Here is a 23,983-nt window from a genome sequence, read left to right on the forward strand (position 1 = left end):
AAAACCATCAGGAGCAGGATTATAAATCAAGAGGAATTGTCCTAATTGGTTCCTCTTTCCTCATTTTTTCTCTTTCTGAGGCATATATATTTTTTTAAAAAAAGAAAAGAAAACTAAGCTTTTTTTGGCCAAAAGAGAATAGAAAAGTCCTTTTGCTCTGACAGGTCCCAGGGAAAAAAGTGCTGAATCACAAAGCCAGCAGGAAACGCAGGTGCTCGGTCTCCACATCTGACAATTCCTGTGATCCATTGGGTGACCTAGCTTTGATTCTGCCATCTTTTGCTCCGTCTGCTGCGATTCCTCCGAGGTCCACCAACTGCCAAGTTGGAAAAAGAAAATTCAAGCTTGACTGATGATATTTTATTCTTCTCAGGTAAATGCTTCTCACTCTTTAAAACTTCGAAGGAGGGAGGGAGGGACGAACAGACGAACTCTCATAGTCAAATCTAATTCTTTGCCTTTTCTTTTTTTAAAGAAGGGGGCTATCACAGCATCCATCCAGACTCTTAGCCTCAGCTGTCAGGCAAAGTTCAGCATGTTCAGCCTTGACTCCAGCGGAGTGACTCTGTCCAAGGTGGAAACTTGCAATAGGCACAGAACCTTTGCAGGGCAGAGCCCAAGGTCTCTCCTAATTCTACAGAAGGGTCATTTAGAAAAGAAAAAAAATATTAACTGATGAAAAGCATTTGAATGCACAGCAGGAGTTTTGCTCCATGTCACCTATTTTGCAAATTAGCTTCTTTTGTTCCGTGATGGGTCTGGAGGATGTATGCATGGGACGCCTCTGAAGCCTGATCTCTCAAAGTCACCCTGAATGGCATCCTTTCAACACTTAACTTGCATTCTGCTCTTAAGAGCTACCCTCTATTACCATCTCCATGGAAGAATTGGAGGTTGTTCATGACTTTGTGTACCTTGGTTCAATGATCTCTGACACTCTCTCCCTAGATGTGGATAAATGCATTGGCAAAGCAGCCACCATGTTCTATGGACTCACAAAGAGAGTATGGCTTAATAAGAAGCTGAGGGCATATGCCAAGATCCAGGTCTATAGAACTTGTGTCCAGAGCACACTTCTGTACTGCAGTGAGTCCTGGACCCTTAGTGCATGGCAGGAGAGGAAGCTGAACACATTCCATATGTGTTGCCTCCGACGGATTTTTGGTATCACCTGGTGGGACAAAGTTCCTTATAGAGTAGTCCTAGAATGAGCTGGAATTCTTAGCATGTATACATTACTGAAACAGTGACATCTACGTTGGCTTGGGCATGTCGTGAGAATGGCTGATGGCTGGATTCTGTAAGATCTCCTGTATGGAGAATTAGTGCAGGGAGAGCGCCCCAGAGGGAGACCACAGCTGCGATACAAGGATATCTGCAAGCGGGATCTGAAGGCCTTTGGAATGGACCTCAACAGATGGGAAACTTTGACCTCTGAGCGTTCAGCCTGGAGGCAGGCAGTGCATCATGGCTTCCCAATTTGGAGAGACCCTTGTCCAGCAGGCCAAGGTGAAGAGGCAGTCCTGAAACCAGCCAAATCAGGGAGCTGGACAGGGGACAGACTGTATTTGTCTTCAGTGTGGAAAGGATGGTCACTCTCAAATTGGCCTTCTCAGCTACACTAGACACTGTTCCAAGATCTCTGTTCAGAGCACGTTACCATAACCTCTTGAGGCTGAAGGATGCCTTCACTCTCCTGTAACATCAACCCATGCCTTAATGCCTCCTCTTCCTAGAAAGCTGCCTATCATGATCCCGGCCATTCATCTCCTTTTCTCCAGGGCTAGAGGGCAATGCTCAAGAGGGGGCTGACAAGAATATTTAATGAAGATAAATATTTGTTGCAGTTTCTCACAAGGCAGTTGTACTTGCAGCAAATATAGAAAAGCTACTGGAGGACCTCATTATATGTTTGAAGGATGATCGGCTCGATTTGATCTGTTACCAACTTGTTTGTCTTTCTGGTGGCCCAGGGTATCCATGAAGCTCTTCTCCTACACCACATTTAAAAACAGAACGATTCTTCCCCTGCCTTTCAGCCTTCTTCCTTATCCAGCTTTCACAACCATGCACAGTAATCAGCAAAAAAACATATTGTCGATGGTCTTGGTCTCCCGTAGCAGACCCTTACCCTGAGAGATTGCTTCTAGCTCCTCCATAGCTGCACTCCCAAGTCACAATAGGAACTTTTGGGCTCATTTTGACAGGGGATTGGGTCAGGTTATAGGAAATCTGTAGCAATTTCAACTTCTTCATTGCCAACCTTCAGATTGCATAGTCATGATCTTAATGTACGATGGCAGTCCTGCTTTGACTCTTTTCTTCTTTCACTTAAAACTGTTTCAAGTTACTGCTCTTTCTACTAGTGGGTATTGTTCCATGCCATCAATGCCCCTCCTCCCATTTATAAAAGCACCCTCTCCAAACGCTCCTGCTCAGCTCTTGTAAACTCAAGCCTGTGGCTTCCTTAGGGAGCCAGTCCATTTCCTATCTTCCTCTTTTTTTTTCTTGCCTTCCACATTTCTTATCATGATGCTCTTTTCCAAAGAATCCTGCCTTCTCACGATGGGCCCAAAGTTGGGCAGCTTCAGTTTCAGCATTTTTGCTTCCAGAGACGGTTTAGGCTTGATTTGATCTAGGACCCCCTTCATCTTTTTTTGTTTAGGAACCCTGGGCATATGATTCCCATTTGCAGTCAACTCAGAGAATGCAATTATTTCACTATTACGCCTGCTTTGATCTTCCGAATATTGCCACTGTGGCACTTAATGCAAGAAACAGCCCTTTAATCGAAAACATATCACCACCTATCCAGATTTTTAATCTGAAATGAGCCAACAACACACTCGTGTTTCTGAGCTAGTGTAAGTTATTACTGAGGAACAGGATGGCTGTTACCTTGGAGATGCACAGAATTTAAAAAGGGAGCCCGGCTCCTAAATGCAACCTCAGTCTAGCCTGAAACACAGGAATTAGCAAGACTGAAAAAAAGAACAGTAGCCGGCCCTCTTTCCTTGGGACAGGGACCAAAGGTTTACATTTTGTTTTTAACAAAAGCTATGTTTGGTCTGCAATTAATTAATTTATGACTGAATCTTAAAGACAAAGCCTATCAGGCCAAATCCAAAGAAACAAAAGGAAAAAATACAATAAGCCAAATTACTGTGTGTAAATCTACCATAGACCCAAGAGCCAATGAATATTTAGTATAGAATTGATATTTCATTCCGCATTTAATTCTGTTTCCACATGTCTGACGAAGTGGAGTTGATCCACGAAGGTTTGCATTAAAACCATAATAGTTCGTATTTAAGGTGCGACAAGTTTTTGTCTTTTTTTTTAATCTTTTTTCGTTTCTATTTTTGGATTTTGCTTGATACAGACTAACACGGCTACCTCTTCCAAAACTTAAAAGACAAAGCATGTGCTTTGCATTTAAGACCTGAGAAGTTTTTTTTAAAAAACTTACAGCAGCAAAGTCCTTTGCTTACCATTCACTTCCTAGATCTTTTGGATGGCACCTCCCTAAAATAATCCCAGATCCCTTACTAGCCATGTTGACCTAAGCGTCCGGACGCTGAACTCCAAATACACCAAGGAGGGCCAAAGTTTCCCCATCCTGATTTACAGAGTTGATCTGCTGTTGTTCTGCAGTATAAGGATTTTAAAGATGGGCCTACAGTGAGTGGGTCCCTGTGACTTTGTTAGGAGCGCTTGGAGTAGCCCACTGGCCATACAGCCATCTTTCGCTGTCACCTTTGCCAATGGATAAAACCAGGGCTGAATGGCCCATACATTTAAAAAAAATCCTTTCTGCCTCCTGTGCAGGATCAGCTTCTGTGACCTTTGGATTTATGAAGGCTGATATGATCTTCACGGCTGTAACTTTTTTTTTTTTTGCTATGATGTGAATACAATTCAGACCATTACTAATTAGGAGTTGGAAAACGAAGAGAAAATTAAAACTGTCAGCCTGTATTAGAAGTAGATTCCCAGTGGGAGACGGGTGTGAATGGGATGGAGCAACGCTGCTCCCCGCTTGGCTGCCTGCAAAGGAAGATCGCAGCGCCCGTGTGTTCCAGCGATTCAGCTCGACTTTTAATTGCACAATTATTGGGTTATGCAATATTTTCAGACTGATTACATCAGTGCAAAAGAAAATAAATTATCCTTCTGATTAGTCTGCTGTCCCTTTGGGTGGCTTTTTTACTTTGACAGCTGCACCAGGATATGGATTCTGGAATCATAGTGATTTTTTAAAAAATGTATGGGATTCTAAGTGTAATTTTGGGCAACCCCCCCTCCTTCAGATGCTTAAGGATAACTTTGGCTAGAGAGTGATACACTTTCTCAAACAGAAACCTTGCACATGTAACATACTGCACGAGTAGAAAGTAAAAGCTGTATTTTTAAGACAACGTGTTACATCAAGAGGGGGTACGACTCTGTAACTGTCCTCTGTTATTGCTCCTGCTGATGGGACGTAGAGGAACATCACAACTTTATTTATTTATTTGGAGGCTGCAGGGCAGGTTCTTGCCTGTATGCCGGCTGCTCCACCAGAGGTCACATGTGGCCTTTGTGCAGAGCTGCAAGTGCTTCCTACACTGACACCCGGTAGAAATTACGGCCCGAGACACCGCGAGGACCTGACCAAGAATGCTGGGCCAAAGTTTTTAGCATTCAGTGAGAAGTCAGTTCCAATAAACAGCTGCACTGAGGCCCCATGCTCGGAACTCTATCGTAAAATCTGGGTAATAGTATAAATCACCTGTCCTGGGAGACAATGGATAGGAAAGAAACGAAGACACAATTGCTCTCTAAGAGAAATGGCACAAAATCCGCACATAATAAATGTGCATCCAATCTTTCCTGAAACAATAGGGTTTTTTCCCCAGTAGAAGCTACTGCTCACCTCGGTTAGGATCATATGCGTTTGTCTTAGCTGTACAGTCTGAAAGGTGTGGAACTGCAGTGAAAGTAGTAATCAGCAGAACCATGGATGGTTTCTGTCTTTCATGACCTGGTTCACTTTGGACACGTCAGGGTTCTTCTTGGGACAGCTGTTGGGAGCTCTCCCTTAGCTTAGCTTTTCCTACTGGGTTACTCTTCTAATAATAATACTTGTGCTTTCTTTCTCGCTGAATTCGGCTTCTTTCTCAGGAGGCCCCTTTGGCTTGCCATAAGAACAAGTCTTTTTGGCATCCAAGGGGGTTCCTGGATCTTCTTGCTTCCTGTTTTTGCTTCCATCGCTTTCTAGCATGAAGGAAGGCCTAGACCACAAAAGCCCCCAGTGTCAGACTGGCTGTAGTCATCCTCTCCCTCCGCCTGGGGCCAAGGAAATGGATGTGCACTGGAACTGCCCTCGGCCTGTATCTCCACAAACTAACAGTGTTATGCTTAGTCTCCTCTTGCGTGAACTGACTTTCCCTGCATCCATTTACCACCACAATATGCAACAAACCTAATGTCATACTTTTTCTTTCTGGTACTTTGTCCTTCATCAAGCCGTTTTCAGCCATCTGTTTATACTGAGGCCTCAGCCCAGCCTAAAAAATTAAGGCAGGAGCTAAGAGGTTGTGCTGTCTCCTTACAAATATGCAGAAATGAACTAAATGAAGAGTTGTCATGCATTTCTAGGGTGACCGGTGGGTGGAGCAGAGGGCCTAACGGCAGATCCTTCATCTCAAATCCAGCCTTCACACATAGGGCACTGCCCATCCCTAACTGAAACCCTGCTAGTTGTCGTGACAGAAGTGACCTATTGTTTCTATGCAGGTGTCTCCATTTTCTGTCCACATATTTCATCAGAGAGGTTTAAGTCATTGGTCTAGGCCACGGATTTCTCAGAATGTCTTGTATCTTGCTTTTCAAGATACAGATCCTTCTGAGGCAGCCAACAAATAATGTCCGAATAGGTTAACGAAACCAAAAGAAACAACCTTAAAAAAATAGGGATGTATACCTTTACTTGTTTGCTTTGAGAAGGAAACGTTTCAGAGGTTTCTTTCTCCTGCTGATGAACGGATGCCAAGAGATCTCTGGAGGCGTCTTTTGCAAAATACCAACCAATCAATAAAAATAAAATCCAAAATCCAAATCAAGGGAGTCGTTTTTGCACGAAAGAGAGAACACTTCTTTCGCTTTGTCTTGTTCTTGCTTTGGAGGCATTCCTGCCATGTCAGCCTAGAATAAGGAGCGAATGGGAAATGGGCAGAGCTCCCCGGTCTGGGCTTGGGCTTTTCCAGTTGTTGGGAAAGAGCTGGGCTTGTTTCGGGGGCAAATTGATACAAGACAGGGGAACCTACCTCCCCATTCTCGATCTGAACCAATAGAATGCCCCCCCCTCTATATATAGAGTCAATCAATTGATCACAGATTAAATTTGCATGAAGCAATGTATTTGCTGATGGCACCACTCAGCCCTCCATGTGCATCTTTTTCTTCTGTCAGCCTGTTCAATATGTTTTGTAAAGACTCGCTAACTTCCATTTCCTCCTTTCCAGAAATATTGATCAGTGAGATGTTATTTTTATTGAACCAGCTTAGCAGCAGCAGCAGCTTTAAGTACAGCAGACCTCTTTGCCAGGAGGAAGGGGAGCCATTGAAAAAGGGGTTCGAGGGACATTTGAGTGACTCTTCTGGTAGATCCCATTCTTTGACTCACACCCCAATCATCTCTAAGCAGACATGGGGCCAAAGCAGCCGCACCCATACCCTTATCCCTTCCCTTCCCCATCCTATCCCCCTCAGCTGCTAACCCCTCAGCTCTGCCGTCAGCCCCCCACCCCACCCCTGTGCCTTCTACCCCTCAAGCCCGTTCCTCACTCGTTTCTTGTCTTCATTTGGACCCCAACAATGTGGTGTTCCAGTGGAAAAACACAGGCACTCCCTGGGATAGTTCCCAGAGCTAATCCCACCCCCCTTATAATAATAATAATAATAATAATAATAATAATAATAATAATAATAATAATAATAATAATAATAATAATAATAATAATAATAATAATAATAATAATAATTTATTGTCATTGTAAGGGGAGTCCAAAAATACAGGGTGTGCTATTGGTCCTTGGTTGTTGTTTTTTTTAAAAGAAATCCGCAAAACAACAACAACAACCCTGATGAGCTGGTCTTTAGGAAAACGCTTAATGGCTCGCCCAGGACCAAACAATCCTCAAGTATTCTTGAAGGCTTCCTCCCATGCCCAGTGTACTTTGCATTCCAGGAAGGCTACTTTGCAGTGAGATACCTGGTGTGTGTTTTTTGTTTCTGGGAGAATCCAGTCTCTCCTAGCTACTGTGCAGATTTCATCTTAAGCTCAGAGGGGCGAACCAGAGGTTTAGAAAGGTGCAGAGATATTGAAATCAATACTGTGGAAGGAGAAACAAACAGGCAAGCAAGGGACCGGTCGGGAACCTGGCCAAACATCTTATAGAACGGGAAGCAGACGCCATAAATCCCACTTATGCCCAGGCATCTCTCATCTTGGACAGGACTTGTAACCCGAAATGTTATCTCTCCCAAAGGCCTTCTGCCCTTCTCTTTCACAACGGGGCCAGAATTCATGGGGCTGATTATGCATTCGCAAGAAGACTGTGCCGGCAGAACTGCGAACTCTGAGGAAGAGTGAAAAATGCTCCGTCCATGGGCAAGCCGGAGCTGTGACAAACAGGCTTTCCTACAGGAAGGAAATCCTACAGTGAACATTAAGGTACCATGAAGCAGAACAAAGCACTTCAAGCGTGACTGGCAAAAAATGGGCTTTGTCCAAAACAAAATTCCACCTCGTCTCTTTCTCCTTGCCATCCCCACTGGGCATGGGCGGAAGCGGTTGATGGATAGAGAACATCACTGTGGGGTGGAAGACAGCTGGTGGCCTTCTGTGCATTCACTAGAGACCCAAGACTTTTATATGTGTCCTCCCCGCCCCCCGCCCCGAAACACACTCACTCACTGGCATCAAAACGACAGGGAAATCGGTCTGCTTTGCATCATGCAAGGATAGTTTTCTTCATTTGAACTTCCTGAATCAATACGTGAATGAAAGACAGTTATACCGTGATGTCTGCACTGTATGGATTTTGCAGGACTTCCATTTAAAAAAAAAACCCAGTGTAATTAGAAGGTATATATTAAAGACAGTGACTGAAATGCAATAGCAAATGGCCAACTAGAGTCAGGCGCATCCTCCTCATGTGCTCTCAAGTAAAACTGGATTTACGGTGACCCTTTTCCAAGGTTTTCCAAGTAGAGAGTACTTAAACATGGTTTCCCATTTCATTCATCTGGAACTGTGCCACTTGCACAAGACCACACAGCCTGGCTCTACTTCACAGGTGGCACGGGAGGGGGGGGGAATCAACACCTAAACCACTGAGCTGTCCAGCCAACTACGGCCAACTAGATGATGCTCTTTAAATCCATGGAACCTACCTAGGTGTCGATTCATAAAATCCCCACTGTTTCAGTGGGTCTACCGTACTTGCAACGTTCTACTGGATTTCAGCCAATGTGCAAAACATGGATGTATTAATGAAAACAACAAACTAACTCCCTTATATTAGAAGTTTGCATTGGGGGAAAAATGGACGTATTACAGAAAGAAGAAAAAATCGTTTATCATCAGAGAAGCGTGTGTGAAATGTATATGAATTTTCATGTGGGTTTTTGTAATCAAAAACTGAAGGAGAGAATGAAATAATATTGAGTTTGTAACACAACTGATCCATTTTGCCATTCCTGCGCGCTGATGTATATTGTATGAAACAGAGACTATATTACATTCTCTTTGTCTTCCCTGTCTATGTACTTAGGAAATATTACCCCAAACAGCCTATTGTCTCTCTTCTTCTTTGATTCTTCCACATCAACTTTTCCCTTCATTTAGAATCAAAGGTACATATTACCATTGCTCAGCCGGAATCAAAAGATGTATGTGAGTCATAGATAATACAAATTCTGCATCACGGTAGGTTTGACAATATTCACTGTGGAAATTTCCCATGGGACAACCGTGTTAGTCTGAGAATGTTTATCTTGGAGAAGAGAAGCCTGAGAGGAGACATGAAAGATGCCTTCAGAGATCTAGAAGAGCTGTCAGGTGCAAGAGGGAGCCAGCAGGATCCCAACCGGCAAAGGGGACCTCCCATAACCACAAGGAGGAACTTCGTGGCAGTGAGAACTGTTCAAGAGTGCAGTGGATTTTCTCAGAAGGCAGTGGACTTGCCTTCATCCAAGGTTTATCAGCAGAGCTTGGATAACTTATCTGTCAGTGGACAATCCCATGCATCAGCAAGGTGAGGGTGGACTGCATGACCCTTGAGATCTCTCCCAACTCTACAATATTATGATTCTAGTGACACTGAAGGGCTTACCTGCCACAGATGCATGTATAGGAAGTGTGGCGCATTCCTCCACGTGTATAGCAATAGTGCTGGAAAAGGCTGTAAGTTAAAAAAAAAAAAAAAGAAATTAAATCATGTCTTTGGAACCAGGCAGAAAAACAGCAAACAAAGCAAGACTGCAAAGAAAACCGGGACTTATTTATCCTCTGCTGCCTGGCTCTGAACACTGAGCTATCATCTCCCTTCAGCTTCTGAGCTTACTATGGGCTCGTAGGAAATATGGAGCTGCAAGATGAACCGAAGGAAGGAAACCGTCAACCACGCCAGCAAAAGAGTAAATCCATCCCCCAACTTTCAAAGTTTTCACGCCTCTGGAGTCAAATTATTAACCGTTTTAAGAGGACTGAGCGCTGAACACAACCCAAATAGGCCCCTCTGTATTCCTGACACACTCCATCCATTTGAAAGCAGCCAAGAAATATTCAAAGCAAAACCTCACACACATCAATAAAATCAAATCAAAATGCCAGGCTATTGGAGTTTGTCAGTATAGAGGAAGGAATGCTCATAATGATGAAACTGGGCTTACCCTATGGCATTCGGAAGGAACGCAGAGGAAATGGAATGTGCAGAGGAAATGGAATGTGGTATAAAATTAATTGACACAGTTTGTTACGAAGGACAAATACCATAGAAAGACAGACAAATGTACAGTGGTGCCCCGCTTGACGACGATAATGCGTTCCAGGCAAATTGCTGTTAAGCGAAATCGTCATCAAGTGGAAAAAAAAACCCACCGAAATGCATTGAAAACTGGTCAATGCGTTCCAATGGGGGAAATACCTACTCGTCCAGCGAAGATCCTCCATAGGGGAAGCCATTTTGCATTGCTGTCTTCCGGAAATAGGTCCGGAAAACAGCGGGCGGCCATTTTGAAAACCCAACGATCAGCTGTTTTTAATCATCGTAATGCGAAAACCGGTTCCCAAAGCAGGGAACCGATCGTCGTAAAATGGAAAAAACCCATTGAATCATTGTTTTGCGGTCGCTATAGCGATCGCAAAAACCTCATTGTCAAGCGATTTCATCGTCAAATGGGATAATCGTCAAGCGGGGCACCACTGTATGTGTGTGTCCATGTGTTGTTCTGTGAAGATACACATACAGAAAATATACAAGCAGAACCTTTATAATCAGAGCCTCATGACTCAGTGGTTAAGCGGCAGTACTGCAATCAAGGCTCTGCTCACAATCTAGAGTTCGATCTCAGCAGGTTCAGGTAGCCGACTCAAGGTTGACTCAACCTTTCATCCTTCCAAGGTTGGCAAATTGAGTACCCAACTCACTGTGTGTGCATAGGGGCAATGCACAGCCTGCATAATTAAATTGTAAACTGTCCAGAGAGTGGTTTAAGCGCTATGGGGTGGTATATAAGCAGCATGCTTTGCTTTTTTGCTTTTATAATCACCCAACATCACCTAAAACACAATACAGTTTAACAGGGACTCATGTTTCCATATTCTGCTGACTGGCATTCCTTCCATCCTAAAACTCCTGAGGTCACTCCCAGAGAGCCTCCCATCAGGCAATGGTCGGATTCATGGCTGTTTATCTTAGGTTTAGGTTTGTTGCTGTTCATCCCAGTCCCTCAGGCTGAGACATACAGCCGACTCCTCTTCAGCGGTTTGCTCCATTCGGAAGGAGAACGGACGGGGAAACAGAACCGCCGCCCCCATCGGTGCCCAGCTCCAGTGGTCAACAACTCTGCCTGCTTCTCTCCAAACTTTCATGGACAGCAATAGCCATAGAAACATCTGTCCAGATGCTCCTCGGGCAGCCCTCACGTCCAGTCACATTATGCGCTCCTTTGGACTTGCCACGCACAGAGTATGGGGAGGTTGAGTTGTGGGAACCTGTGAGGATATTCATACTGATGGAGGTGAGAGAGAGGGTGTGAACCCTCTCCTCTTTCCAATTTCCCCATTTCTCTTTTAAATTAAATGCTATCGTGTCTTACAACGCAAGAGCTATGGGGAACGCAGAGGTCTGGCTGCAGAGAGCTCTACTAGGTCATGCCTGCTTCATCGGGAGAAGCTACGGGAGCCTTGCCTTCCCCCCCCTTCCTGCCCTGTGCCCCACACCTTCTGGCGACTTAACCTTCAATTGTCCCCTTGTTCTTGCTCTAAAACAGAGCCCCCCTCTGCTACGCCACACTCTGGCTTTCCTTCATTCTCCTCCAAGGCTACTCTTTCTCAGACGGCCATCATGAGTATCATTTGCACATGATTTTCATTTTGTGCAATTGACTCTCATTTTCTATAGCATGAAAGCTATAGAAGGCAGGACACCGATCCAGCGTGTAAGTCTCTCCACACATGGCACCTTTACTGATACTGTCATGTGCTGTCACGTTGCTTCTGATGTATGGCCAGCCTGTGCGATATCGACCTCCTGAAGGTCCTCTCATTGATGGGTCAGCTCAGGTTTTGCAAACTCAAGGTGCAGCTTCCTTTGGGGACTCCCTGAGGGATACAGGGCATTCTGGAAGGATGCTTGCCTTTTCCCCTTTAAAAACTGCAGTCCCATCTCCCACATTGACTCATAATCTGCCTCAGGGAACTCCTTCGATTTGTAAAGTTGGTTGACTTCCCTAGTGCTGTGGGGCTGTTGCTCCAGAAGCAGAACCTCAATGTCTCTTTGGGGCCTTCTTTTTGTTGTTACTTCGTTGGTTTCTGGGCCAGATCTTTCCTCCTGCCTGCTGGTGGCCCAGCCCAGGGCATAGGAAATGGATTTTGTGCTATTGGCCACAATTTTCATGGTGGCATCGTCATCGTGATAGCAGTCTCGTGGCACAATTGTTCAACCGCAGTACTGCCACCAAAACTCTGCTCATGACCTGGAGTTCAATCCCATGTAGCCGGCTTGAGGTTCATTCAGCCTTCAGTCCTTCTGAGGTTGGTAAATACTGTTTACATTGGGACTTGCAACCATTACCACACCAGGGCTAAGATAGGGTGAAACACATGCCAAATATGCATCAAACCACACACACATGTGCATGCCCATCTTAATTTCCATCAGGTTAAAAAAATGGGGCATATATTGCCACTACTGGAAATTTCTTCTGTTGTTGTTTTTTTAAATCCCCTGAAACAACAACAGCAGCAACAACAAACGAACACTATATTCCACCACAAGTTGTAATTCTATCAGTTCAGCTCGGTTAGTTTTTATTGTTTAGCCACCGGCCATTGCGCAGTGTCAAGAAAGAGGAATGGCAATCACAAAATCTAAAAATCTGAAACCAAACCACTAAAATGAAAGGGGGCGGGGGAAGATTTAAAGTTCATTCAGCATCTCCAGCGCAATCAACTCCAATCTGCTTAATAAAAACAGATTGTCATTGGGTTAATCCCATTACCAATGCGACAGTTCTACTTGTTATCCTGAGGTCTTTATCAAAACGAGAGAAGAGGAGGAGAAAAAGCTAGCTTCTGGAGGTCAGACCAATTAGTGCCCTTCGTTTAAGACATCAGAAGGTGTTTTCCGCTTACAGGATGAGAATATTTACAGTCACAGAGAATAAAGCCCTTAGTTTGGCGGGCAGATTACTCATTCTACTGGATCTAGCATACCAAGGCTGAGCTTCCCTTTAAGACAATGATCAGGCCTCCACACACACACACACACACCACTCCGAGATTCTGCATCCAACATGTAGACTCTGTTCTCACACGTGTTGACATGAGAGATTTAAATCTCTGCTACTTTGCCGTTAAAGTGAGTCAGTAAATAGGACGACACAGCCATGATGAGATGGGGGGAACTGGAGCGGAGAGACTTGATGATCGCACTCGTGATCTTTTAAAAAAAACAATTAACAAGTAACGTCTGAGGCCAAAATCCTATTCTCAGTCCCGGCAAGAGGAGGCCTATTGAATCAGTGGGGTTTCCTTAAGTGTTGACTCAACATGCAGGCTGAACATGAAAGAGCCAATCCAGGAGTCGGAGCCCACTTAGCAGAAAAGAAGCTAAAAAGGAAAATGCAGAACATATTGGCTAATAGGATCTAACTTCTTCAACTGAGAATCTCTGCAAAGCAGTTACTAAGCAAGGTGGTAAAAAGCATTGCAAAAGGCCAGGTATCTACAGTCTATGGCTGGCTTCTGGAAGAAACTTACAAGGAAATCATTGGACAAAACCAGCACGGGATCTTGGTCCTGCTACTATACAGAGAGCCTCTCATGGAACTACACTACCCATTAAACTTTGCACTGACTCTCAGGGAGCCTCGCTCCACTGCCGTGAACGGCAGGGCTGTCTTCCTCTCCTTGAAACCTGAAATACATGGGCCAGAGTGGGATGGTGGTGGGAAAACCTCACTTCTGCTTTTTATTTGTGCTCTCCTACGAACAAAATTCTGCCTATGGAGTTCCAGGTGAATTCTGGAGATGGGCATCCTTGAAACACAAAAATACCATCCCAACAGGTTATGCATCAGGGCAATCAAGTACTGAGGCACACCCGTTTCTTTCAGGACAACTCATAACTTCTCATGATCCACACAAAACGTCTGATGTAGCCTATAAAGCATGGATTGATATTCTTCCGAAATGGTTTGGTGCACTCCAGCAGGCAACGTACGTTTGCAATATGACTTCTAGTGCTTCTTCCTTTTCATAATTCAATTTGAATGTCTGGCACTTGTCATTCCTTATAAAGGCTAAAAATCTTTGCTGCAACACCTTTGAGTATCACTTTGTATGGGAAATTAGAGTGATGGTCCTATAGTCACTGCACTCTTTAGTACCTCCTTTCTTGGGGGCTGGAATGTACATCAAACTTTTCCAGTCTGTAGGCCATTGTTTTTTTGCTTTCTATATCTGTTGGCATATTCTTGCAAGGAAATCCATCCAGCTCTACAATAAATGTGGAACAAAAAAGAAGACAAGCCAAGGATTGAATCAGAATGCTGCCAGGATCAACGGTGTGATTTGGAGAGCTAGCAACCTGCAGGCATAGATTTAGGAAGGGGACTGAAAAAGGCAATAGGGGCTCTTTCCCCCTCTTTTGCCGCTGGATCCCTCCTGTGTCTCCAGTGTGGTGTCAAAAACCCAGAATATCTCTCTAACCAGAAAGAGGAGGGGGGGAGATGTGCGGGATCACTTTCGCAGGAAGGGCAGCTTCCCTCCTGGGTGAGAGCCGCCCTCTTCCACCAAGCAAAGGCCATCGCACTCCTCGGCCCAACCACCCGGCAGGAGGAGCTGTTCCACCTTTGGCAGCTCCTCCTTCTCCATGGCATTCTCCGACATGTGATGGATGCCCAGATCATCAGGAAAGGACAGATGGGCCCAGAGTACAATTAACGCAGGATTAACGGCTCCAAGAATCAAGCACGTTTTAGAGCCCCTTTCAGTCTTTGTAAAATATGCCGCAATTACAACCCAATTCCCTTGAATACTGAAAGGAATGGATAGGAGTGGGGGTGGAGGAGACACCTCATTTGTTGTAGTATTAAAATCATTTCATTAACACGGAGCAATAATGGGAACCCATTCAAGACTGCAGAGACGTTGACGAGCTTGTCCTTTGGCAGCAGCTGCTGGGAAGTGATCTATTAGAAAGACATTTAAGAAATCGTTCTCGCTACCCATACAAAGTCAGAGGTTTCCAGCAACTTAATGAGAAAGAAGGATGGGTTTTGCAAGAATTACATACACAGTATCTCACTGCTTTCAGGGGAAAGTTGGAGGGGCATCTGTCCAGCATGCTTGAAGTAAAGGGAATGCTTCATCTGGATGAGAAGGAAGTGTAGGTCACTAAATACATGTGGAGATCACAACTGCGAATACAAAGACCAAGCGTAGCAGAATTTTGTCATGGTGACCTAACTTCTTTCTTTCTTTCATATTAGAGCACTGCACATTTTAAAATTATAGGTAAAGGTAAAGTTTCCCCTTGACATTTAGTCCAGTTGTGTCTGACTCTAGGGCACGGTGCTCATCTCGGTCTCCAAGCTGTAGCGCCAGGGTTTGTCTGTAGACAGATTCCGTGGTCACGTGGCCAGCGCGACTAGAGATGGAACGCCATTACCTTCCCACCGTGGTGGTACCTATTTATCGACTCGCATTTACATGCTTTTGAACAGCTAGATTGGCAGGAGCTGGGACAAGCGATGGGCGCTCACTCCATCGTATGGATTCTATCTTACGACTGCTGGTCTTCTGAACCTGCAGCACAGAGGCTTCTGCGGTTTAGCCCATAGTGCCACCATGTCCCTATTTTAAAATTATGGACATATAGAATTCTAGATAAAATTAAAACAAATTAAAATGTTAAGATAATTACACCAGATAATTAAGATAATTTTGACCAGAACAGGGCTCCTTCAATAGGGCTATCTTAGCCATTTGCTAGATCTTCTTTTGCATGCCTGGTGAGGCATAAATTGCAAGGACATGAGTGCTGCATTGACTGAATTTCTCCATGGTCACAGAAAATTTGTCCTGTATCCAGGTAGCCCCATTTTACTTGATCATTCTTTGATCTTCCTACTTTGCTTTGAAGTCTATTAAGTGACTTCCAAATGGCCCAGCCAGAGTCCTGTCCTCATAGGAGACAATTTTCGGCATACATCCCTTCGGCAACGTGTGTTGCTTTTATTCTCCATAGGCTTATCCTAGTCTCTTTTGGTTCAATATTTAGAGCTAGAGAGGTGTGCGGAAAACGTTTCCTTGATTGTAGCCATCATCTTGGGGCTTGGTGTCCATGAAGTGGACGGGTTTGGTGCTGTATTATGTTAATTCATGTAGTCACCCTAACAGAATGTTGCTATAGAAATAAAAATGGCCAAGAGTCTTTACTAGAATGATGGTGGGACCAGGGGAACCAACAGATAAATAAGCCATGCAAGAAAGCCTTCAAAGAGGCTACTTTTATCTTTCTTTAAATGCTAAAAAAAAAAAAAAAAAGAGGAACATAATGGATAGTCATTTTAATATAAAAAGGAGCTGGGCTTCAAACACACCTCCTTATAGATTAAATAAAAAGGAGGTGAAATGTGACAATATTGGCTGAAATCCTGATGTGTAGCCATGCCTATGGAAATTGGAAGCAGCCATTGCAAAACTTGCACCAAAGCGGAGATCTTAGCAAGGAAACAGTTCTGCAGTCACAGCGGTGTGGGCAACTTTGCTGCCAGTAATGTGGGCAAGGTGTAGCTCGTTGTGTAGCCAGGGTGCAGCCAGACAGGTAGACAGCCAGAGCATTAACTCCCCCATGAACTTCCACAGGTGTAACTTTATGCTGCATTGAGTGCAACGGTATGCTCAACTTTGTTGGAAAAACTCATCACCTTATCTGAACGACAGATGCCAACGATGCCAATACTTGGGAAAGACAGCACGGATCACCACAAAAGGAGGAACAGATTTCACACGGCTTATCTGCATGTCATTTTCTTCAAAGAGCTGAGAGCAAATAAGGTACTTATTTAACATGTGCTTCGGAAATACGGAGCTGAACATCCGAAGCAAGTTATTGCGGGTAAGCAGCCTTGCCCTGAATAAAGTGTTGGAAATGAGAACAGCTAGTTAGAGCCCGAATCTGTAGGAACCTCTAGAGATCAATTTGGGGCAAGCTTGTCAACAACTTAGGACTCTTAACAAGCATTTGGTCTGAGAACGCAGTGCTTAAAATAATAATAATAATAAAAAAGATGAGGCACCGCAAAGCCATAATGGCTGAAGAGGCCGAGATGTTCTAAGACTACTCTTTATACCAGATCTTCTCACTTTTAAAGGTAGTTTCAATGTTTGCATGGGAAAATCAGTTCTGAAGATACGAGTTGAATCAGCCATAGACTGGAAGATAAATCTTTTCACCCACAGAGGCACCTACTGAATTCCCAACACACAGATTTTATTGTTTTTGAGAGTCCCTAAAAAGAGAGTTGGGAAGCAGGGCCGCTTCCTCCAAGATTTAAGTTTTGTTATTTCGTTGTCACATGCCGCATTTAAAAGCTCAGTCACTCACTTACTACCTTGGGACCCACCTCTGAATAAAGACTCTGTTTACAAATTGAAAAAATAAAAAACAAATATATCTACACACCCCTTCCTTCCCCTTTACACAAGTCTGCATCTAAACATGGTGCAGAATTACGTCTGTACCAGTGTTTGCAGCAGCCGATCCGGGTTTCAAAGTAGAGCTTGCAGCCAGGATGAGAAGTTGATACACAAACCATAGTTAAACCTAATTTCGATTCGTGCAATGCTAATGCCGACCAATGGCTATTTCCAAGGGGGAAGAGAAGAGGATCTGCATGTGTTCAAGAGAAAATGGGACAACCCTCTGTCCAATCTGCTTGGATTTGGATTCCTATTATTGACCAGGGTGTTGGACTCGATGGCCTTTGGCGCCCCTTAACTCCATCCTTCTAGGAGTCTGTGCAAAAGGCAGGAAGAAGGATGGGGTGGACCAGCTTCCACCCTGTTTCTGTTGTCCTAAATTCAGGTATCAACCATGTTAGGCCAATGTAAAGTTGAACTGGACCTTACAAGGAAACCACGCTGAAAGACAGAATGGTATATGAGTCAACATAAGAGAAAATAATTAATAGGTGGAGTGGCTGAAAATGTTCCCCCTTCCTTTTAAAAAGGCCGACAAACTCAAGACATTCCCTGAGAGAGAGAGAGAGAGAAAAGCTTAACTGGAGAATGGGCCAATGCCATCACAATATATCCACACATTAAAAAGGCGACTCAGAGTTCATAAATTAGAAGGAAAATAGAACCCATCCCAGCGATGGGAGTATGTAAATCACACATTCATCATGGGTGATTTACGGAGAATGAAACCAACTGATAGCTTCAGTTCAGGAGTGGAAGCTATTAGGTGAGGGATAATTGGCATTTTAATTGAAACACAGGGAATCATAAATCATCATCTCTGCCGGAGCAGCCAGTAAGACCACACAACTGGAGGGATTAGGGATTCTCCATGCTGTCCAGGGAGGATGGCTATTGTTGTGTAGGGTGCACCCTGGTTGGGTGGAAGGAATCCATTTCCAAAGGTGCAAGCAATAAGATCTCCATCCCAGATCCTTTACGTTACAAGGAAGGACAAGCCTATGGTTCTTCAAATTTCAGTTCCCCCATGCCATCTTTTCCCGATGAATTTCTAGAAGTCATCTGTACCAGCAACAACATAAAAACCCACAGTGTTACAATCCCATACTCAATTTAATATGAAACAAGAGAGTGCCAACATTGAGTCTTAAACTTATTGCTCCTTTTCATTAAACTACAATAATTCTGTATCTCAGTTGGCATATTTTACATTTATTTCTTGTGTTTATAAGTATTTATTAAAGTCTAATTAATGAGGTCTAAACCCTCTGCTGACAGAATGATTAAATTGCATGTTAATTAATCCCTGTTTTTAATTATACTACCAGAAGCCCATTTTTGGATATATAAAAAGGGAGGAATTTATAGGTACCCTATCTTTAAATATGCATTGTGCAAACTCAATAATTAAAGGAACCTGCGATTTCAATCATAGTTTAATTATTGTTGCACATAAAACATACTTTAATAGACATAGGAACAGTACATGATCTTTCTTTCTGGATCACTGATCATTCTTTTTAGGGTGACAGGCAGATAAAAGCCGTTTTAACGTTTGCACGAATATCAGTGAATACAGCCAATTTCTCTGCTCCAGCAGCTTTCCCAAATAAGAAGTGTGGGCAGAGAACAATCCTGTTCTTCAATGGAGAGAGAGCTCAGATCTTGGGGCCTTCCTAGTGCATCCCAAGCCCCTTCAGACCCCAGCTAAAGAGTAGGGCTGAGATGGAATGTTTCTCAAGACCCTCTGCTTCCTTTCTGTTTGCTTTCAGTTCTAACCCTGTAGATTTGTGCTTTCTAGACGACAACCCCCAGCCGCCTGGGGAATTTCTGGAGCCCAAAACCACAAAACTGCACTTCTCCAATTTCTGTTACTTCTTTTCTCTTAGGGGGATTGTTTAAACCAGTTCTGGGGCTTATCCTAAATGTCATCCGGCATTGGACCAGAATGGCTTGGGATGCAAGAGATCTCTGTTGGACTCTCCATGCCAAACCAGTGACCCCAATTCTTGCTGCATCATTAACAGGAGCCTAGTCTCCAAATCTCGTGACGTACTACGAGTTCTGCTTTGTTAGGCACCGGTTAGGACTCATCTACTGTGTGCAGTTCTGGACACTACACTTTTAAGAAGGGTGCTGCCAAACTGGTGCAAGTTCGGAGAAGGGCAGTCAGGATGATCTGGAAACCAAGCCCTACAAGGAAAAAATGAAATAACTGGACCACCCTCTGTCCAATTTGCTTTGACTTGGATTCCTACCTTGACCGGGGGGGGGGGGTTGGATTCGCTGGACTTAGAGGCCACTTCCAACTGCATCATTCTACGATTCTATGATCTCCTGAAATACAAGTCTGGACAGAATCGGAGGCTTCTGTGATTCATGCGGGGAGACGCTGGAGTCTCAATCTGATCTTACCACCACCCAAGAGAAGAGCAACATCATCACATCCGTTTCCAAACCACAAAATCCCAGCAAGGAAAACTGGGTGTTCTGCTAGAGGAACAAGAAAGCTTTGGGAGTCTGGGTGCCGTGTAGGGGGCTTTCTACCCCAGGCAACAGCAGCAGATAGCTAACGGGCAGGATTCTGAGCTATCCATCGCAAACTCTTGTCATTTCAATTTTGCCTCTGCCACCGATTCACTGGGTAGCCTTAGGCAAGGCACCTGCTTTTTCAGCCTCCTCCAACTCCACTATTAAGCTTACTTATTTAGTACATTTCAGAACCAAATAAGAAACAAAATCCTATTGCATTTTTAGACCAGTGCCACTCAACTAGCGTAAACCCGAAGCCAACATAGGCATCTCCTGTCCAGTGTCATCAGTGTGACTCAGCACACAACAGCAAGTACCTATGTCAACTTCTTAATGCAGCACTTTGCAGATTGACCCCAGTTGCATCATGTTGGTGGGGATAACATTAAGAAGGCTTTGGCCGATGTGTTAAATACTTTGTAAACATGAAGAGATGTTCCATCTTATCCCCCTAGATTAGTTCTTCAGACTCTCCTCACTCCACATCACCCCCTTAACTCAATCCAAAAAGCTCAGGGAAGATCACATACTGGTCTTTGTGTATTTCATCCAAACCACCACCCTGTGAGGTTGGGCTGGGATGATGCTGATGTTCATGGGGCAGGGCTGGTTAGGGGTATACATTTCACAACAAGCGGCGGCTCTTAAGGGTGACCATGGCCTAGAGGAATCCACCTCTCATTGAAGTCCCTGGTGGTGCCTTCATGGGCACTTCCACAGCCAAGAAACTATGGGGAGGAGCATCAACGCAATGGCAGCAGACGGCCGAAAATAAAAAGAAACATCAGATTACACTCCACCTGTCTCAGCGAGCGAGTGAGCGAGCGAGCAGCACACTTCTCAACTTCAACCTCTTACGTCTTGCACAATCCCACGGCTGCTGAAATTACTGACAGACTATTCACCACACACACACATCTTCCCAAACATTCTCAATAAAAGGAAGTCCCAGAACGGGAAGCCTATGAGACTTTCCTCCCTTGGAATAATAATGTTCATGTTAACCTTGATGAGAAACTTAACTAATTTATGGAGGAATTTTGGTAATAACTATACATTAATTTTACATCTCCTTTTCTCCTGTTTGGATAGGCTTCAGACCACGAGGAATTATGTGAAAGGAGACAATAGGCTGCTAGGGATTTCCAGTGAGTAATGTACAGTGTTTAAAATCTTCCAACCAAATTAATAATACGCAGAGCTATCTGCCGCGTAATTGCTTCTAATATATTCAGATTCAGAAGTCAGCATTAATAGGCTATATGTGCTATTTTTCCTTCAGGAAATGATAATGGTTTTCATTTCACTTTCTTATGATAAATCCCAGCCCAACATGGCCCCCTCGCCACCTCTGGGTCACCGAGAGAAATCAGCGTTTCACAAGCATGGGCCTAGTAATGATTTTATAATGCTGTTTTTTTGTGGAATGAAGAGAAAGTTGTTTTTTTTTTTAATTAGGACGCAGGAAAAACATTCACAGCTCAGTGGGAACAGAAGCGGTCTGAAGGGGAAAAGGCTATTGATAAAGTGCTCAGGGCTGGCCCAAGGCATGTGGCTTCCGGAGCCGATTGCCAAGATGGTGGCCAGACTGGCAGTGGGTCAGGCTTCAAAACTGACGATGAGACAGCATCCTCCATCACACCTGAGGCACCAAGGCTCACTCAGAAGGGGCATAGCTTCAGCCCCCCCCCGAATACCTTAATACTGTTTACCAGCATTTGCTGCCTGAGGCAGATGCCTCATGGTTGGGTTTAATCGATGGCAGCTGCCAAGCCTGTAAGGGCTATGTGTAGACAGAGGCAAGGGAAGGCAGAATTTTGATGAGGGAGAAACCCCATGACAAAAGCTTGAAAAGTTGCTGATGGATAGACAGACTAGACTAGTCGAGAGTAATCCAGTTTCCAGAATTCCTAGAAAACATGACAGGAGAGAACAAGGAATTTGCTCTGGAACAACAACTTCCCTCGATGATTAATTAAACCTGGTAATTCAAAGGTTCCACTGAGCTAAAATATTGTTTGGATTCAAGAAGCACCTTAAGTAATTTGCCTTGAGCTGAATGGATGCAGCCTGCGGGGTCCACATGTTCCTCCATGGACCTCTTCATTTTCTTTTCTTTTTTTAAAATATCTGCTCAAACATTGATATCACAATGGACAACTTTAGTTATCTCTATAAGCAACAACTGGCTCGGCTCTGAAAGTATGGAACCGATCCATTTTGATAACCGGAAGGAGACTTTGCTCAGCTTTGGATTGAAATACACTCTCTCCTTTTAGCCAAGACCTACTTCCGAATATTCCTTAGTGCACAAATTAAAGAGATTTGTGTAGCTGAACTGTAGATCACTTATTGATACCTCACTCAGCATGGTCCTTGGTCCATAATTGCTTGTTTCAAAAGTGGCAAAATGTAAATTCCGGACCACTGCTAAAGCGGCGAGCAGGCATGCCGGCACTGCGTTAAGGTTGGTCATGTATAATCCATCTTGTAAAAATTACATGTTACTACCATGGGCATTTTTACTTTTTCTGAGACAGCCCAGCACCCTTGATAAATTATAGTTATTAAACGTTGTTTCCAAATGGTGCCCTGCTCCAGCACAGTTACTTATCCTGCAGTGCAGTTCCGGTGTCAGGATTTTACCGCATTCAGTGATTTGAGGCCTGACAAGATGAAACTGGAACTTGTACGCCTCCAGCATAAAATCGCACGAGCCTTCTCGCCTGCTGCACTTGATGAAGTGACAGGGGAGATATTGGTATGTTACTTTCCTGCCCTTTGCTTGTTCCCAGACCCTATCCAGGGCAGGGGCGGGCGGGCGGGCAGGAGAGCTGAATGCTTCTGCTGTTCCGAGTTGCAGCAGGGAAGCGCTGACCCAGTACTCCCATTTCGGACAGCTCCAGTACATTCTCAAAGGTTGCAGTGCACCTGGATGCCACCATCTGGTCTCCATAGCAATAGCCTAACTGAGTCCCAGCCCTTATCCCAAAACGCGGCGATGTTCAGGAGACCATGGATTGACTCTCTGAACAGGTGCATCCAAGGGTGGCCAGCTTTCTCTTCACCCACTACAGACACAACGGTCGGTGGTGTGAGCTTCTCCCAAGCTTGCACGAGGAACTATTTAATACCTACTTGCTCTGATATACCTGCAATGGAGATGGCTGCCAAGCTGCAAAACAGGAAACTGGAGATCTCACAGAGCACCACACCGGTGAGGCGCAAATCTCTGTGACTCCAAACAGCACAGCGGCCATTGGGACTTTAAATGGATGTCTGACAAACAGCTGGAAGCGCAGCTCAAATGAAACGTGCACCTGCTTTGATCTAAGTAACAACAAGTGGCTCTTGAGCTAACTCAGGGAAAATTTGGGAGACGGGGCAGGTTTTATGGACCAACAGACAGAGGTCTTTCTTTGTTGTTTCTCAGTGGATTGGTCCCACCACTGGTGCAATCTAGGATCATTCGGTTGTAGTCTGAAATAAAAAAAAGAGAGACAGAGAGAGAGAGAAGGAAGCAACCCTCAGCAGATCTAGGATTCCCAGGTTCTTCCCCTTGCAAAGGAGACAACAGCTAACATCTGGCTCATGTGCTCTCTGCCCTGAGAGGAGAAGACGTGTATGGAAGAGAGCTGGCACCAAATGGACCATCAAAAGAGCTCAGCTAACTTGGACAGCAGCAGGAACAAAAGCCATCCGTTTTCACAAGCAGGAAAAACTGAAACTCAGTTTATTTAGTGCATATGCTTTGAATGATTCAGACTGTATGTGTGCACCAAGGTATCTGGCTGTTTTGTTTATCAACTGCTTCTTAGATATCTGTTTCAAATCAACAGGAAACTCTTACAATGGCTCTTGACCTCTTCTCCAGTGGACTTATTCACATGCCACAACAAGTGGTCATGGAATGAATAGAGACGTTTCCTGTTTTGTGTCGCTACCACCATCCCCGTGGACTCTTCTGTGCCT

The 23,983-nt window shown here is 44.3% G+C and overlaps 1 protein-coding gene and 1 long non-coding RNA gene across 2 annotated transcripts in view; one reads left to right on the plus strand and one right to left on the minus strand.

Moving 5' to 3' along the window:
- PEPD (peptidase D) overlaps positions 1-23,983 on the minus strand; it is a 115,544-nt gene that overhangs the window by 25,273 nt on the left and 66,288 nt on the right. Inside the window, exon 10 of the mRNA XM_020797848.3 lies at positions 9,381-9,449. Within this exon, the coding sequence (XP_020653507.3) occupies positions 9,381-9,449 (69 nt within the window). The remainder of the gene's footprint in view (positions 1-9,380; positions 9,450-23,983) is intronic.
- On the plus strand, positions 165-22,600 carry LOC144584398 (uncharacterized). The gene is made up of 3 exons (XR_013538621.1): positions 165-373; positions 16,643-16,834; positions 19,369-22,600. It is a non-coding gene; the product is annotated as an uncharacterized LOC144584398 (long non-coding RNA).

This window comes from Pogona vitticeps, chromosome 10, assembly GCF_051106095.1.
Source record: "Pogona vitticeps strain Pit_001003342236 chromosome 10, PviZW2.1, whole genome shotgun sequence".
Taxonomy (NCBI): Eukaryota; Metazoa; Chordata; class Lepidosauria; order Squamata; family Agamidae; genus Pogona; species Pogona vitticeps.